The 14355-nt window shown below is 33.2% G+C and overlaps 1 protein-coding gene across 5 annotated transcripts in view; it reads right to left on the reverse strand.

Moving 5' to 3' along the window:
* Positions 1 to 538: 538 nt before the first annotated feature.
* Positions 539 to 14355, reverse strand: part of ELMOD2 (ELMO domain containing 2) — a 31121-nt gene continuing 17304 nt past the window's right edge. For 4 of the 5 annotated variants that reach the window (XM_074229258.1, XM_074229260.1, XM_074229259.1 and 1 more), the window contains 4 exons: positions 14149 to 14282; positions 9847 to 9915; positions 8906 to 9039; positions 539 to 4435 (listed from right to left, as the gene is read on the reverse strand). In XM_074229258.1, coding sequence (XP_074085359.1) covers positions 4290 to 4435; positions 8906 to 9039; positions 9847 to 9915; positions 14149 to 14282 — 483 coding nt within the window. In that variant the 3' untranslated portion in view covers positions 539 to 4289. The remainder of the gene's footprint in view (positions 4436 to 8905; positions 9040 to 9846; positions 9916 to 14148; positions 14283 to 14355) is intronic. The other variant, XM_074229262.1, reaches the window with a different exon arrangement.

Here is a 14355-nt window from a genome sequence, read left to right on the forward strand (position 1 = left end):
CTAAGTCAGGGTCACAGAGTGTCATGTCTGAGGCAGGATTCTAACCCAGATCTTCCCATCTCCAAGCCCAATACCCTCAGCTACCTGCTTTCTGACACTAACTGCATTAGGAGAAAAGCAGAAGAACTTAATAAGTGTGAACTGTTATTACCCATTTTGAATGAAAGGTTGGTTTTCATGCTAAGAAAATGTTTTTCTTTCCTTTCCTAATGGACTCTAAAGCTGACTTCGATCTAATTAATAAAAATATGCACACCATTAAGATTTTTGTGACTTGAATGGAGAATTTACTTTCCACGTACTAGTTGAGCCAATAACACTGAAAAACAATAAAACATTTCTAACACTTTACATTAAGTGCAATTAAAATGGAAGGATGCCAGAAGGGGAAAAGGCTCAGGAAAAGAGGCATAAACACTCCAGGAGTCTCGCTTTCCCCTATCACTTGGGAGAGGGGGAAAGAGAAAGGGGAATGGGAGAAGGCAGACAACCGGCAAAATGGATATCAGCATGAATTATTCAATTATTAACCAAGTACTCTTGAACAGTGTGGTCTTTATTTGCTCCATTCATATATTCCAAACAAAAATGACACATCACAATTCACACTACTGCTTTTACATTATGTGAAGATGGTAACTGTCCCATCTTCTATCCAAAACTCCAACATATAATTTTCTACAGGTTGCTGTTTCTAGAGGAAGCAAGAACATTACAATTCTTGGGAGTTCACTGTTTGGAAGGGAAAAAAATTAGATCCATCCTAGCATTATGTAGCAACATCCTAACTACATAATTAAGAATCCCCAATCTAGACAATATACTTTTTTCTTAGAAGTTGTAATTTGTCTCAGGTTTCAAAGAATACCTTTAATGAATCTTCCCAATAAAATTTTGTGAGAAGAGGTTTGAAGTGCCAATGAAACTTTAATCTCCACAAACTTAATTGGAGAGGAGTAAAAATTTAGAACAGCACAAACATAATTCTAGAATTATACCATTTGAATTAGAACTGTAACAATATTTAAGATAGTGCTCATTCAGTATTCCTCAAAGGTGACATTCTATTCTTCAAATCTCTAAACTTAACTATTTAACATAGAAACTTCCTATTCCACATTCTAAGAGTTTTACCCCACTACCATGACATTAAAATTCATGGCAATGCCCTTTCTTTCAAACATATCTCACAGTTATGTCTATTTAATGTTGCTTGGAGCTTTTCAGAAGATAAAAATATTAGCAACAACTCTTTTGAGTAGTTAGAATAAAATATTTTTAAAGAGTTCATATTTTTTAATAAGAAATAAGTTAAAATTCAAAGTGTTTTAAGTTGAAAAAATCAGAGGGGTTATTTCTAAGAAATTATCAATTTTTCATATCATTTTAATAAAATAATAGCAATGAATAGTATTTTTATCAAGCAAAATCACATATTGCTATGCAAAGAGGATGGAACTGAGATTAACAATGTAACTCAAGATTTAGCCTATCTGCTGGAAGATTGTCTTTCAGAACATATACACTCTACAATCCCAAAAGCTACATTTCAGAATATTGTTGCCACAAGTAATGATTTATGTATTTGATGTCTAAACCAATACACATAATTAATTACCCTGCTACTACAAACAAACACATATCTAGACTACTTTGGCATTAGAATCATTCTTATAGAAACAGATAAACTAACCCAAATATTGGTACCAAAAAACCACATAAGATTCTACTGTACATATATTGAAAATCAAGAGTAGGCAGGAAAAGAAAGCTTTTTATCATATAAATTAGAAAATCTATATAGACTCAGTTTTTATCAGATGTATGCCACCATCATGCATGTAAAGTTAGAATGTTCAGTTTGCATTTTAATATTTGTTCTGGTCTAGTTAATTTTGTAACTCTTGTTTTTGACCAATTATACTCAATTAAATGGCAACCTGACTATTTAATGATGGAAAGAAAGAAAAAATCCATGCTGTACTGAATATAATACAGCACTGAGGTGAACTGAAGACATCTGTTATAAAGAGAAAAATTCTGTTTACACAAAGTATACTCCTCCCTACTTCAACAATCTTTTCTTTACAGTAAGTATACTGGCAGAGCAAGAAGTCAGTTAAAAGATCTCTCCAAGCTGACCTTGAAATCAAGATTTGGGTCCAAGTCTGACACATTCTAGCTGAGTAACACTGTATAAGTAACTTGATCTTACCATTCTGAGGGAATTTTTCATAATTAAATAATTGATAAGTACTGACCTGCACTGATAGCAGAAATTTCCTTCTCTGGGCATACCGTATACTATTCTTATCATAGGTCCTGTTTCTATCCCTAATAATTACAGCATAATAAATGTAATTGTTATCATCTTTAAAAAAAAATCTTTGAAATGAAAAATTAAAATGGGAATATACAAATTTTCATCATGAGAACTGAATGACAGTTATTTCAATACAAAGTACATATTTAACATTTCCTTTGAGTTATACTGAAATTATTCCTTGCATCTATGCTCCTTGTTAGAACCCTGTTGTGTTTGTATTTTGGATTTCTAGCTTAGCAGTTTTTGTTATCACTTCTGTTCTTTGAAAATGATGAATTTTCTTTCCAACAAGATATTTTATTTCTCCTTACAGAAAATCAATGCTAAGTATTCATAATAAGATGATTTTTGCATGCCTAGCACATCAGAATAAAATTTTTATCAAATTAAAAAAATAATTATATTTATCTAAGAAAATATTTACTTTGTTGAAATCACAGTGAAATGTGTTTGAGATTTATGTTTCATCTGCTACTTTCCAATCCAGTTATTTCCTATTCTCTCTAAGACAAGCATAAAGAGAGATTTGCAAACAAATATGAAAGAACAAATATTTGAAAGCTTCATTCCTTGATTTGTCAGAGGTAGAAAAGAATATTTAAACACTTTTCATGTACCATATGACAAAAATAAAAAGTGCTAATACTGTACTTCAAAATAAACCAAGCTCAGAATAGGTGGACATTCATAGTATGATAAAGGAGTACTAAGTAAAGCAGATCAACTTCCTATTTTTCCAAATCCTTTTGGCTTAGTTGCCTAAGTCTGAAATATTGCTAGAGGACTGACAGAAAAATTCTCCCTTTAAAGTAAAAGGGGATCGAAAGTATCCCCTCCATGAAGACTCAGGCCTGGCAGTTACTATTTCATGAAATCAACAACCACCTGCACAACCTTTATAGTCTTCACACTGCCATAAGTTACCATACAAACTTATTATTTAAGAGATTATTTGTAATGTCTGTGTCACATGTTTTGCCAAAAAGAGTCCCAAATTGAATCTAAGCCTTAGAGCTTTCAACTTAACCTACATGAATTGACTAATGCTTTAAAAAGGCTCCAAAAATATGAAGCTATTATTCTTTACTTAAGACTCAAGTATAGTCTTGGGTTATTTTCACATAAAATGACAAAGTTTCCTTGGCAATAAGTTACTTCATATACATATGTAGATAAAACGGAGGGATTATAAAAAAAATAACCTCCTACAAAGACCACATACTCATGATATGGATTAATCAGCTTCTGATGATTAGAAAATCCTCTTGAGCTCCAACCAAAGTAATAAATCATACTTCTCAAGTGTGTGTGGAGGAAAAATCTTACAAATACCAATTGCTTTTATTCTGAAGGATATTTTATAAACTCAACTGTCAGTAAGTCAAACAAGAAATGATTTTTAATCCTCAGACATCTAAGTATCTTTTTTGTTTCCAATAATGACACCTTCTGAAGTATAAAGGGAAACAAACAGCAATGAACAATCTACCCCTTTGCTTGTCTATCACCAACAAAAATAAAGTGAGGGAAGGGGCAAAAATATAAATTTTTTAAAAATATTCTAAAAGGACTTTCTTTGTTGCTACCTGACAGTTTTCAGCATAAGAGAAAAGGTAGTGATTTTATAAGGTAATCAACCTGCTATTGTATAAATACCTGATTTATGCTTCTTGACCAAAAAAGCAAAGTTCCAGGTCCCCAACTAAAGATCACATGACCCTACAGAGGAGATCTTTGGAAGGACAATTTACCTTTGGAGTGTAGTGTATAAATAATTGTAAACACACACTGATTGTCCACTAGCTTACTTAAAGAGGATTTCTGAAGTTTTTGTAAGAAATTATGTATAAAAAGTTACATTGTTAAAGTTTCAAGTAAAATTGGTCAGAGAAATTCCATTACAACATAGAAATTCAATTTTGTGTGCAAAACATGGTAAGAATCAGAAGATATTCATGACTGTTCATATCTTTAAGGTCAGTATTACTCTGTAATCCAATAGAAGATTCTTAATTTTTTCGTGAAACTTTTCTCTATACTGGTTGAAATACATAATACTTTCTGGCTCTTCTTCAAACCAAAATTTATCGAACTCATAGAAGAGATAGCCTGTGGTAAAGAAAACAGAATAATTAGTAAATCAAGCATCCAATATGAATGTATTTTATACCATCTGTATCCAGAGAAAGAACTGTGGAGTTTGAAGACCAAGGACTATTATCTTTAATTTAGAAAAAAAACTGATAGTTTATTGTCTGATCTTACCATCTCTTATACTTTATGTTTCTTCCTTAAGGATATGATTTCTCTGTCATCACATTCAATTTGGATCAATGTATACCATGGAAACAATATTAAGACTGGCAAATTGCAAGTAGGATTAGGGGAAAAATTGTAAAACTCAAAATAAATAAAATCTTTATTATTCAAAAAAAAAAAAGAATGTATTTTATACTCTTAAGTTCCAGGCTCTGTGTCAGTAACTGTCAATACAAATATAAAGTCAGACAGTTCCTGACTTCAAGAAGCTGACATTCTACTGTCCTCTGGAGTATACTTTTAAAAACACTTAGCAATGAAACTCACAATTGAGATTTCCACCTCAATTTTTAATTTTCAATTACTATATCTTTTGCAACAAATAAACAAGCAACAAATTCAACATTAGGTTAAAATGAATTTCTGGACATTATAAAAGGCAACTTCTACATGAGTTTTAATTTCCCAATTTTGTCAAGAAAAGGAAAAAATCTGAGAAAGATTAGAACACTATTTTGAGAAGTCAACCTCAGAATGAAAAATAAAAAGAATATATAAATTTCAATTTGAAATACTACTTTTATGACATTTTAAACAATTAAAACAAATATACTTATATCAAGAATAAAATAATTTTTCTCAGTAATAACTGTGTGGAACTCATATTAAAATTAACTAATTTACAATAATAAAGTTCATGCTGTATTCATAAAAATAATAACAACAGGTAACATTTACACAGCTCCTAATCTGGGTCAGGCCCTAGGGTTCAGTGCTTTATAATTATTATCTAATCTTATCCTCAAAACAATCAGTCCTCCATTTTACAATTAAAGACACTGAGGCAAACAGAGATTAAGTGACTTGCCCAGGATTATACAGCTAGTAAGAGTCTGAGATGGAAACTGAACTCAGGCTTTCCTGACTCAAGGTCAGCACTCTACACACTGCACCACTGAATTATTCAAAGCTTCTGTCACACTTCATGATGACAGACTTACTTCCCATGACAATTTATTTCCTTGCATATTGGCCCATAAAAACCAAAAAATCATCCTTGGATGGCCATACAGAAAGAATCTAATTCTACTAAAAATGAGTATTACTACAAAAGTTTAATAGTCTCTTTCCTGGTGTTTTTTCACCTCAAATTAACAAAACTAATCAAATTACCCCTAAAGTACAAGGAATTGTCATATAATAAGGATGGAGTCAAGTCTTAATTTCATTATAATGTCAGGAATAAGTACCTTTTAAGAGTAGAATGTAAGCTCCTTAAGGACTGAAATGGTCTCATTTTTGTTTTTGTGATTTCCTTTACTATGAACTTTTTTCTTACACTAGACAAACCAGGAAAATTCTTCCTTCTCTAAAAGCATTAACTTTTTAACATCTTTCAAAAAGAAAGCAGGGAATTCATTTGCCTGTATCAATAACTCCACACTAAACATTTTGCAATCATATCAATTAAACACATATTTTATACAATATTTCATACTTAAAATACATAATACAAAAATTTTAATGCATAACTTGAAAGGCAAATTTGAAGAATACTTTATCTAATAGTCTAAAAAAACGAAAGAGAGAAAAAAAGTGTAAAAATAATGAATCTCTAAATTTAACGTGATAATCCCAACTGTCCTGCTTGTCTGACTTCCCATCTAAACTTTGCTGATTTTTACATGTATTTGGGGGGATTTTTTTCTTTGAAGTGCCACTATCATCACTCTCACATTATCCCACTTTAAATCTCCTACCTCTGCCCCGCTAACCCCAAAAAAAATAAATGCCCTTTCTTATTGTAGGGCTTTTCAAGGAAAGATGAAAGGAAATTATCTGAAATGTTTTAAAAAGCTAACAACTTTTCATAAAACTTTGGCTTCAGCATAGCTAAAGTCTCCTGTAATACTGCCTAGTTTTCTCTAAAAGTAATGAGCCCACTTCAAAGTGAGTCTTTCCAAAATTTATTTAATAAAATTATATTCTTTCATTAATCCACTACATATAAACAATTTTAAATTATATATGAAAACATCCCACCCTTACTAAAAGATCAAGATAAGGAATTATGGAGGGTGAAATCTGCAGAAGGCTGAAGAGGATGAGATAAAGGGCATATATAGGAATTGTTAGTCATCCCCAAATCTATCTGTGGGCTTTGTAATTTAGGACCTCTATTACTCCTCAATGGAGACCTGGATTGATTCCCCAATGGCCATACTTCAACTTTCCTCTCCAGTACTGGCTGATCTTCTCTTATACTCCTTTGATACACTGGTCTGAAGGAACAGTCAGAATAAGTCTTTACTCTCCACTGTCACTTCCACTCTCTCCTTTATAGCTTCACTCGCCAGCTTTTCCTCTTTTGAAGGCCACTCAAACTTCATAGTGTATATAAGTATACTCAACTCTAAAATCATGTTCTTTTCTCAAGCTCAAGACCTGGCTCACTCTCCTCCCCAACTACATACTTTTTACCAGGGAACTGTAATATTCATTTAGATGCTCTCTCAAATTTCCCAGTTCCTCAACCTCATTAAATCTTATTACCTATTCTTTTAGTCTACCTTAGAGACAAAGATTACTTATAAATGTTCTTCTTTCCCATTAAAAAAAAAACTCTGAAATTTTCCATTCCTTTTCTCTCCATACCTCATCCTCCTAAAGCTGCTATTGGTCCCAAGACTCTGCACTCCCTTCACCCTTGAGAACTTTTCAGACCCTGAGTCATGTTTGACTTTATTTTCCTTCTCCTCCAATCCCAAACCACTATGTTAGCAAGTTTAATTCTTAAATCCTGGTCCCACTGTCCTGTCACTGAGTTTCTTGCCAAACCTCAGTCCAGATTTCTTTCACTATCTGGCCTCTCTGCTCATCCTGAGGAGTACGAAGATCTCATATATGTGCTAACCACATAGAGATTCATATTATACAGCTTCAGAGGGATAATTCTCCCTGACACCCCATTTCATTTTCCACAGAAATTATTGCAAACCCATCAAGCCTTTCATATTTACCATTCCCCAAAACTTGTAGCCAAAAAGCACTGACTTGAACATTACAAAATTTAAGACCCTTCTGCATGAGCTCCATATTCCCATTCTATTCCTCTTAAAATTCCTTGCTATGATCTTCAACTCTCTTCCCCTTTCCCCCTAGTCTCTGACAAAGTGGTTCTTTATTTCAGTAAGGTCAGTTTCTCTTCTTCTCCAGCAGCCTGAAGCCTCAATCAGTCCCCATCCTTCTAACATCTCCAACTTTTCCCTACATTCTGGGTCCTTACTGTCTTCAAACATACCCTGTGGTCTCTCCCATCCTTCACTACACTTAAGCATACCTTCAAGCTATTATTCTGTATTTCTCAGCAATATTACAACCAAAATCCTTTTCTCTGGCTCTGTGTTTTCTTTCACAATATGGCCAATATGAAAATATATCCTACATGTGTATAAACTATGTCAAATTATTTACTGTCACAGGGAGAGGGGAGGTAACAGAAAAAAAATTTTTTTAAATTAAATGTAATATAATGTAAAATCATATTTACATGTAAATGGGGAAAACCCAAAATAATATTTTAAAAAAACACTATCTTCCTATAGTCCTTCTCTACTCTCAATTCTATGCAATCTGGATTCCAACCTCACCATTCAACTCAAACTGCTCTGGCCACAGTCACCAATGATCTTTTAATTACCAATCTGCTGGTCCTTTTTGGTCCTGATCCTTCTTGTTATATATGCTGCATCTAACAATGTACATCACCCTCTCTTCCTGAATATACTAGCCTTTTTGAGCTTTCCTGATACATCTCTCAGTTTGTCTCAAACCTGTCTAACTACTCTTAGTTTCTTTTGCTGGTTTATCATCAACATCATACTCCTAATTGTAGAAGTTCCCCAAAGATTTTGTTGAAGCCCTTCTTCTGTTCTCCCTCTAATCTCTCTTGTTTTTTGACAACCTCATTAGCTCCTATGGGTTTAACTATTATAACAACCAGATATCTCCAGCCCCAGTCTCTCTCCTGAGCTTCAGATATGCATCACAGTTCCCTACTAGATTTCAAAAGGGACATCCTGAAAACACCTTTCAACCAAACCGAATTAATCTCTTCCCCTCTAAATTCATCTTTCTTTGAAACTTCTAGTTTCCTGCTTTGCCCAAGAGTGAAACTATCTCAACGACAGGTAAGAGAGATGCACTTAGCAGATGTAAAGAATATCAGCATGCATTACTTCTTTCATTGCCTTCCTAATGGTTTGATCAATCCAGATCTATAATAAGCACCACATAATTGTTACTTATTTCAATACTTACAATAAAATTGATGAAAATGTTCCATTGTAGGAATACCCGGAACAGAGTTATAGAAATGAAACTTCAAAGCATTACTCTTCAATAAACTATAAGCCATTTCTGTTAAATTGATCCCAACTATTGCATAGAAATATCTGCAATATGACAAACATTACAAATATTTTAATGAAATAAAAGCTAAGGGATTATCAAAAATTCCATTCCTAATACAGTACTGATCTTGTATTTAAAAAAGCCTACTTTCCCCTCTATCATTCATTATTTACTCATTTAACTACTCAATGAAGCTCAAAAACGGATTATCTTTTAATGGCCTAGAGTTCATTTTTTTCTCAGAAAGTTGAAGCACAAATAATATTAAGAATTCTTTAATGCTAAATTAATTATGAGAGATTTAGGAATATTACAGCTGGTAAAGGGACTACTTTCATTCTGCGGCACCATATGTGAATATGTACCACTGAGTGAAAAATTTACTAATACTAGAACTGTATCAGAATAAGATTTCATGATCACAAAAATGGGAATCTTTAAAAATAAATTTACAATGGAGTAACTTTTCTGAATGTAACCTGAGTCAAAAATAAAGTTCTGACTTTGTAAAACAAAACTGTATTTCAATATACAATACTTGCTAGTAAAGCCTCTACCAAGGTAGTACTCTAAGGTAGTAAATACTAACATAGTTAAATAGCAAAATGCAAACATAATGAAAAACATAATAAAATATTTTCTGATAACATTTACTATGCAAATAACTATCATATAATCTCCTTTACTTTATTATTGAAATTTTCATTAAAACATTTTGAACAATTCCATTAAAACAATTTCATTAAAACAGTTTGAAAAATTGCAGAATGTATCCTTTCAGTTTCTAAATATATTCATTACTAAAATTCAAAATTGGTTAGGATTTCTTTAAATACATCTGGGCTTACCCCAAAGTTGGATGATTTGAATGACTTAGAATCCGATGAGAATACTTGGTATAATTTTCACTAAAATACCTGAAAATGTTTAGGGGGAAAAAACTATGAAATTAAAAATACCACATTTAATATACATTTTCAAAAACACCTAAAAGTGCTGCTTTCAAATAATCTTTATACATTACCACAAACACATCAAACTCTTCTTTGAAATATCTCCAATGATTTGCCTTTCTTTCTGAAATTTAAATTCAAATTAATAGGACTGAAGACATACTCTAAGAAATCTCCACCATAATAATTCTTGTTGACAGAACCTTATCTTTCTCTGTTTCAACCAATCTGTTTTCCTTTTATGATGTGCTCATGGAATTAGAAGACAAGTGAATAGTGTGATGTTTGCTATAGGACTTTACACTTGGTTTCTTACCTTCTCAAAAGTAGAACTAGACAAGAAGTAGCTAAAAAGAAACAAAAACAATGAGCTAGCTGTCATCTCCCTTCCTGAAATGTGTTTTTTCCTTACCTCCACCTCTTAGAATTTTTGCTTTCCTTTCTTAAAGGTTTAGCTCCAAGTCTACTTCCCACATGAAGCCTTTTTTCACAGTCCCAAATTATAAGTAGTCTCTGCCTCTTGAAATTATTTTGCATTGACTTTTCTGTGTACATGATGTATACTTCCAGATAAGGGAAAGGAGGGACAATTAGTTTTTTGTCTTTGTGTCCCCTGGAGTCCAATGTAATTCCTTGTACATAAACGGCACTTGACTAGTATTGAATTGGATTATAAAATGTCCATTGTGCCACAGAGTTTGATATTAATAAGGTCACATTTCTCTGAACTGTTCAGGTCAGTTATATTTCGTTTAAAAAATTAGAATAGAACTTAATCTGGGGTTCTTGACTTTTCAGATGAACTATTTAATAAAGTTAAATTTCCATTAGCTGGGAGCAGCTGGATAGCACAATGGATAGAGCACTCACTGACTCTAGAGTCAGTAGGACTTAAATTTAAATCCAATCTCAGACACTTAAAACTTAGATTTGTGATCTTAGGCTAATCACTTAATCCATTGTTTTGCAAAAAAAACAATAAAAAACACAAAATTTCCAGGGGAATGAGATTGGAATGAAAAGGAAGTGGTGATGTTTTTTCATATTTTGTTCTCTAAATTTGAGGTGATATAGCCCTCAAAATTTTCATAGGGCATAAAAAGTTTTAGTTAAGCTCTTTTTTTAGAAAATAATTCCAACCATCTTATCATTGGTTTCATTTTATGGGGGCGGGGTTGTAAGGCAATGGGGTTAAGTGACTTACCCAAGGTCACACAGCTTGGTAATTAAGTGTCTGAAGTCATATTTCAGCTCAGGTCCTCCTAACTCCAGAGCTCGGGCTCTATCCATTGTGCCACCTAGCAGCCCCTGGTATCGTTTTCTTTTATCAGGCCAGTTTGTGTAGACAGTACCTGACTTAAGAATCAAGACCCCTAAGTTCATATATTGCCAATAAAGACTCTAGGTCTCAGTTTCCTCATATGTAAAATATCCACAATACTATTTGTACTATGTAATTCAAAGGTTATTGCGAGGAAAGTACTACTGTGAGGAAATATTCTACTTCTAGCCTTTAGTCCTTTAATTTTTTTCACATCACATTCCAAACAATTTTAAGTCTATTAAACTTGAATATCTATAATAGGTGGGTTTTTTGCATATCATGCTTCTAATAATCCAGGATGAGTTTCAAATGTTTGATAACCAAGTTATGATGCTTACTTACAAAGGCAATTATTTACTCATTCCTTATCTCCATTGTAGCTTATGAGTAATAGCTGCCTATTTATTAACAGAACTGTTTTAAAAAAATGTTATTGAAAAAAATAAGCACACTATCTTTTATTTTTACTTAATGAAATTCATACTGTTCTTGTCATGACATCTTTCTCCCAACTCTTTGGTCTCAATTTCAATGCCTTTCACTTCTGTCACTTTTCCTTTATTTTGGGGGATTCCTTCACTCTTTTCAGAATTCATCATTTTCTCACCACTTTTTACTTTATGAAGTCTATCACTTGTACACAGAACTTGTTATCTATACACTACCTGATTTTCACCCAGGCCTTCTTGACTACACTAATACTCTATCCATTATATCATGCAGCCTTTTGTAATCCAAAGATAGTTAAGGACAAAGTTGGGCAATGAATAAATTGCTCACTACCCAAAATGGGCCACATTTAACTACTATATAAAAGACCACAAATGCTAATTCTATGTTTTTTACAGAACAACTACTAAATTTTGGAAGACTTGATAACAAAGACATTCAAATAAATCTATACTGAAAAGACAACAGAAATATTAGCAAAAGGCAAACAAGAAATTCAGTAGCAAAATGAACTTGTTACATTTCATTAGGGGCTACACACCACAATACAAAACAGCTTCTCATCGTGGAATAGTATCATTTTGAAAATGATTGTGCAATGGTTCTTTCAGATTTTCCCCCAACTCAAAATCATTTAAAGTATCTATTAGTAATACAGATCTATGTTTACTGTGATTGCACATGTAGAGCTTTATTAGATTACTTTCTATTAGGGAGAGGGAAGGGAAGGAAAAAAATAAAGAAAAAAGAAAAAAAATCAGAATTTCCAACAAGAATCTAAAATAAAAGTCTAAAGAGTTCTCATATTAAATCTAAAGAAAACTATATTCCATCACAGTTTCAGAGCAAAACATCTAGAAGCAATGTTGCTTAACACAAAGTAAGGAAGAGGGGCGGCTAGGTGGCACAGTGGAGAGAGCACCGGCCCTGGAGTCAGGAGTACCTGAGTTCAAATCCGGCCTCAGACACTTAATAATTACCTAGCTGTGTGACCTTGGGCAAGCCGCTTAACCCCATTGCCTTGCAAAAACTAAAACATAGTAAGGAAGGAGTAGGGAATGTTCTAATGGAACAGGGAGAATGGGTATATGCCTGCTTGAATATTCATGAGTACTTTTAACTTTTCAATCAGATAAAAATAAATGATTCAAATTTCAAATTCATTTTCTTATGTTACAAAATAGAAAGCTGGCAGCTCTCCTTTTACATTACAGTAAGTTTTCTTTAGTGATTTTTTTTTTAGGTTTTTGGAAGGCAAATGGGGTTAAGCGGCTTACCCAAGGCCACACAGCTAGGTAATTATTAAGTGTCTGAGGCCGCATTTGAACTCAGGTACTCCTGACTCCAGGGCCGGTGCTCTCTCCACTGCGCCACCTAGCTGTCCCTAATGATATTTTTCCAATAGTTCTTTTCCAATGGAATTTATCTATTTTGTAGCAGAATTAAACATTTTAACAAAGTCTTCACTTAGTTCCTCAGGAAGAGGCTACTAACAGCAAACTCAACTTGTACTAATGATATTACAGAAATTGCTTTTAGCTACAAGAGAATTTGGGGATACTGTTTCCCTTTCAGGCCTACTGTATTACTGATACCTGCAACTAAAACAACTCTATTCTCAGTAGGCTTTCCTTATTTAACTAGATAAAATGACTCAAAGTTTAATGCCATAGTAAGCCAGAGAACCATATCTAGCAACAGTCCAAAGGAGCTTGTAGTGGTCTAATGCTTCCCTCTCAGGCGAAGAACCCAGAGAACCAGTATCAGAAATTGTGATCCAAAAGCAGAAAGGAAACCATAGTAGGACACAGTTCCATGCACAAGAAGGGTATAGACTTTAATCAGGAGAAAGAGTCAGGGAGCCAAAGAATTGGAGCTGGAAGAGACCTCAGATATCACTTAATTCAACCTTCCCATGTTTTAGAAGAAGGAAACTGAAGACCAGAAAGGTTAAATCCATTCAACTGACTGGTTTGCAGAGAGACTAGAACAAAGATCTTCCAAATACTAGTTCTCTAAAAAGAAATGGTCTCTTCACTAAATCACACAACACCTAACAGCAAAGAGGATATCAATTTCCATTACCTTACACTAGTTTCATCTTTCAAATGTTAATCAAGAAGACCAAAGGCAATGTATGCAAGTCAGGAACTGGGAAATACTTAATACAAAAATATATCTATTTCCTTGGAAGATCCTAGGGATCTATCAAAAACAGAGAAAGGAAATAGTACTGGCATTTTAAATATATACAAAGTATATTCCAATTGCTCTCAGGCCTTGCTCCAGCTCTCAAACAAATCCTGCTAATTTATGCAGACACTTATGAAGTTCAGAGATAATTTGGAACATAAAACTTAATAATATTGTTGAGATACACAATTAAATTTCTAAAAGAAAGAAAAGTACACATCTTCACTTACACAAGATTGATTAATCCCAGCAAGCCCATGCCTCTGAAGTCTGTTTTGGGATCATCACCTTGGAAACCAATGTCAATCCACTGCTTGGTGATTCTAGCCTTCAGTTTTTCATTAGGCATCAGCAGATTCCAAAGCTGAACAAATATACTTCCATATTATAAATAATATAAAAGTTCTTAGTTGACCAATCCCTAGCCCTCATTAATA

This window comes from Macrotis lagotis, chromosome 3 (genome assembly GCF_037893015.1).
Source record: "Macrotis lagotis isolate mMagLag1 chromosome 3, bilby.v1.9.chrom.fasta, whole genome shotgun sequence".
Taxonomy (NCBI): Eukaryota; Metazoa; Chordata; class Mammalia; order Peramelemorphia; family Peramelidae; genus Macrotis; species Macrotis lagotis.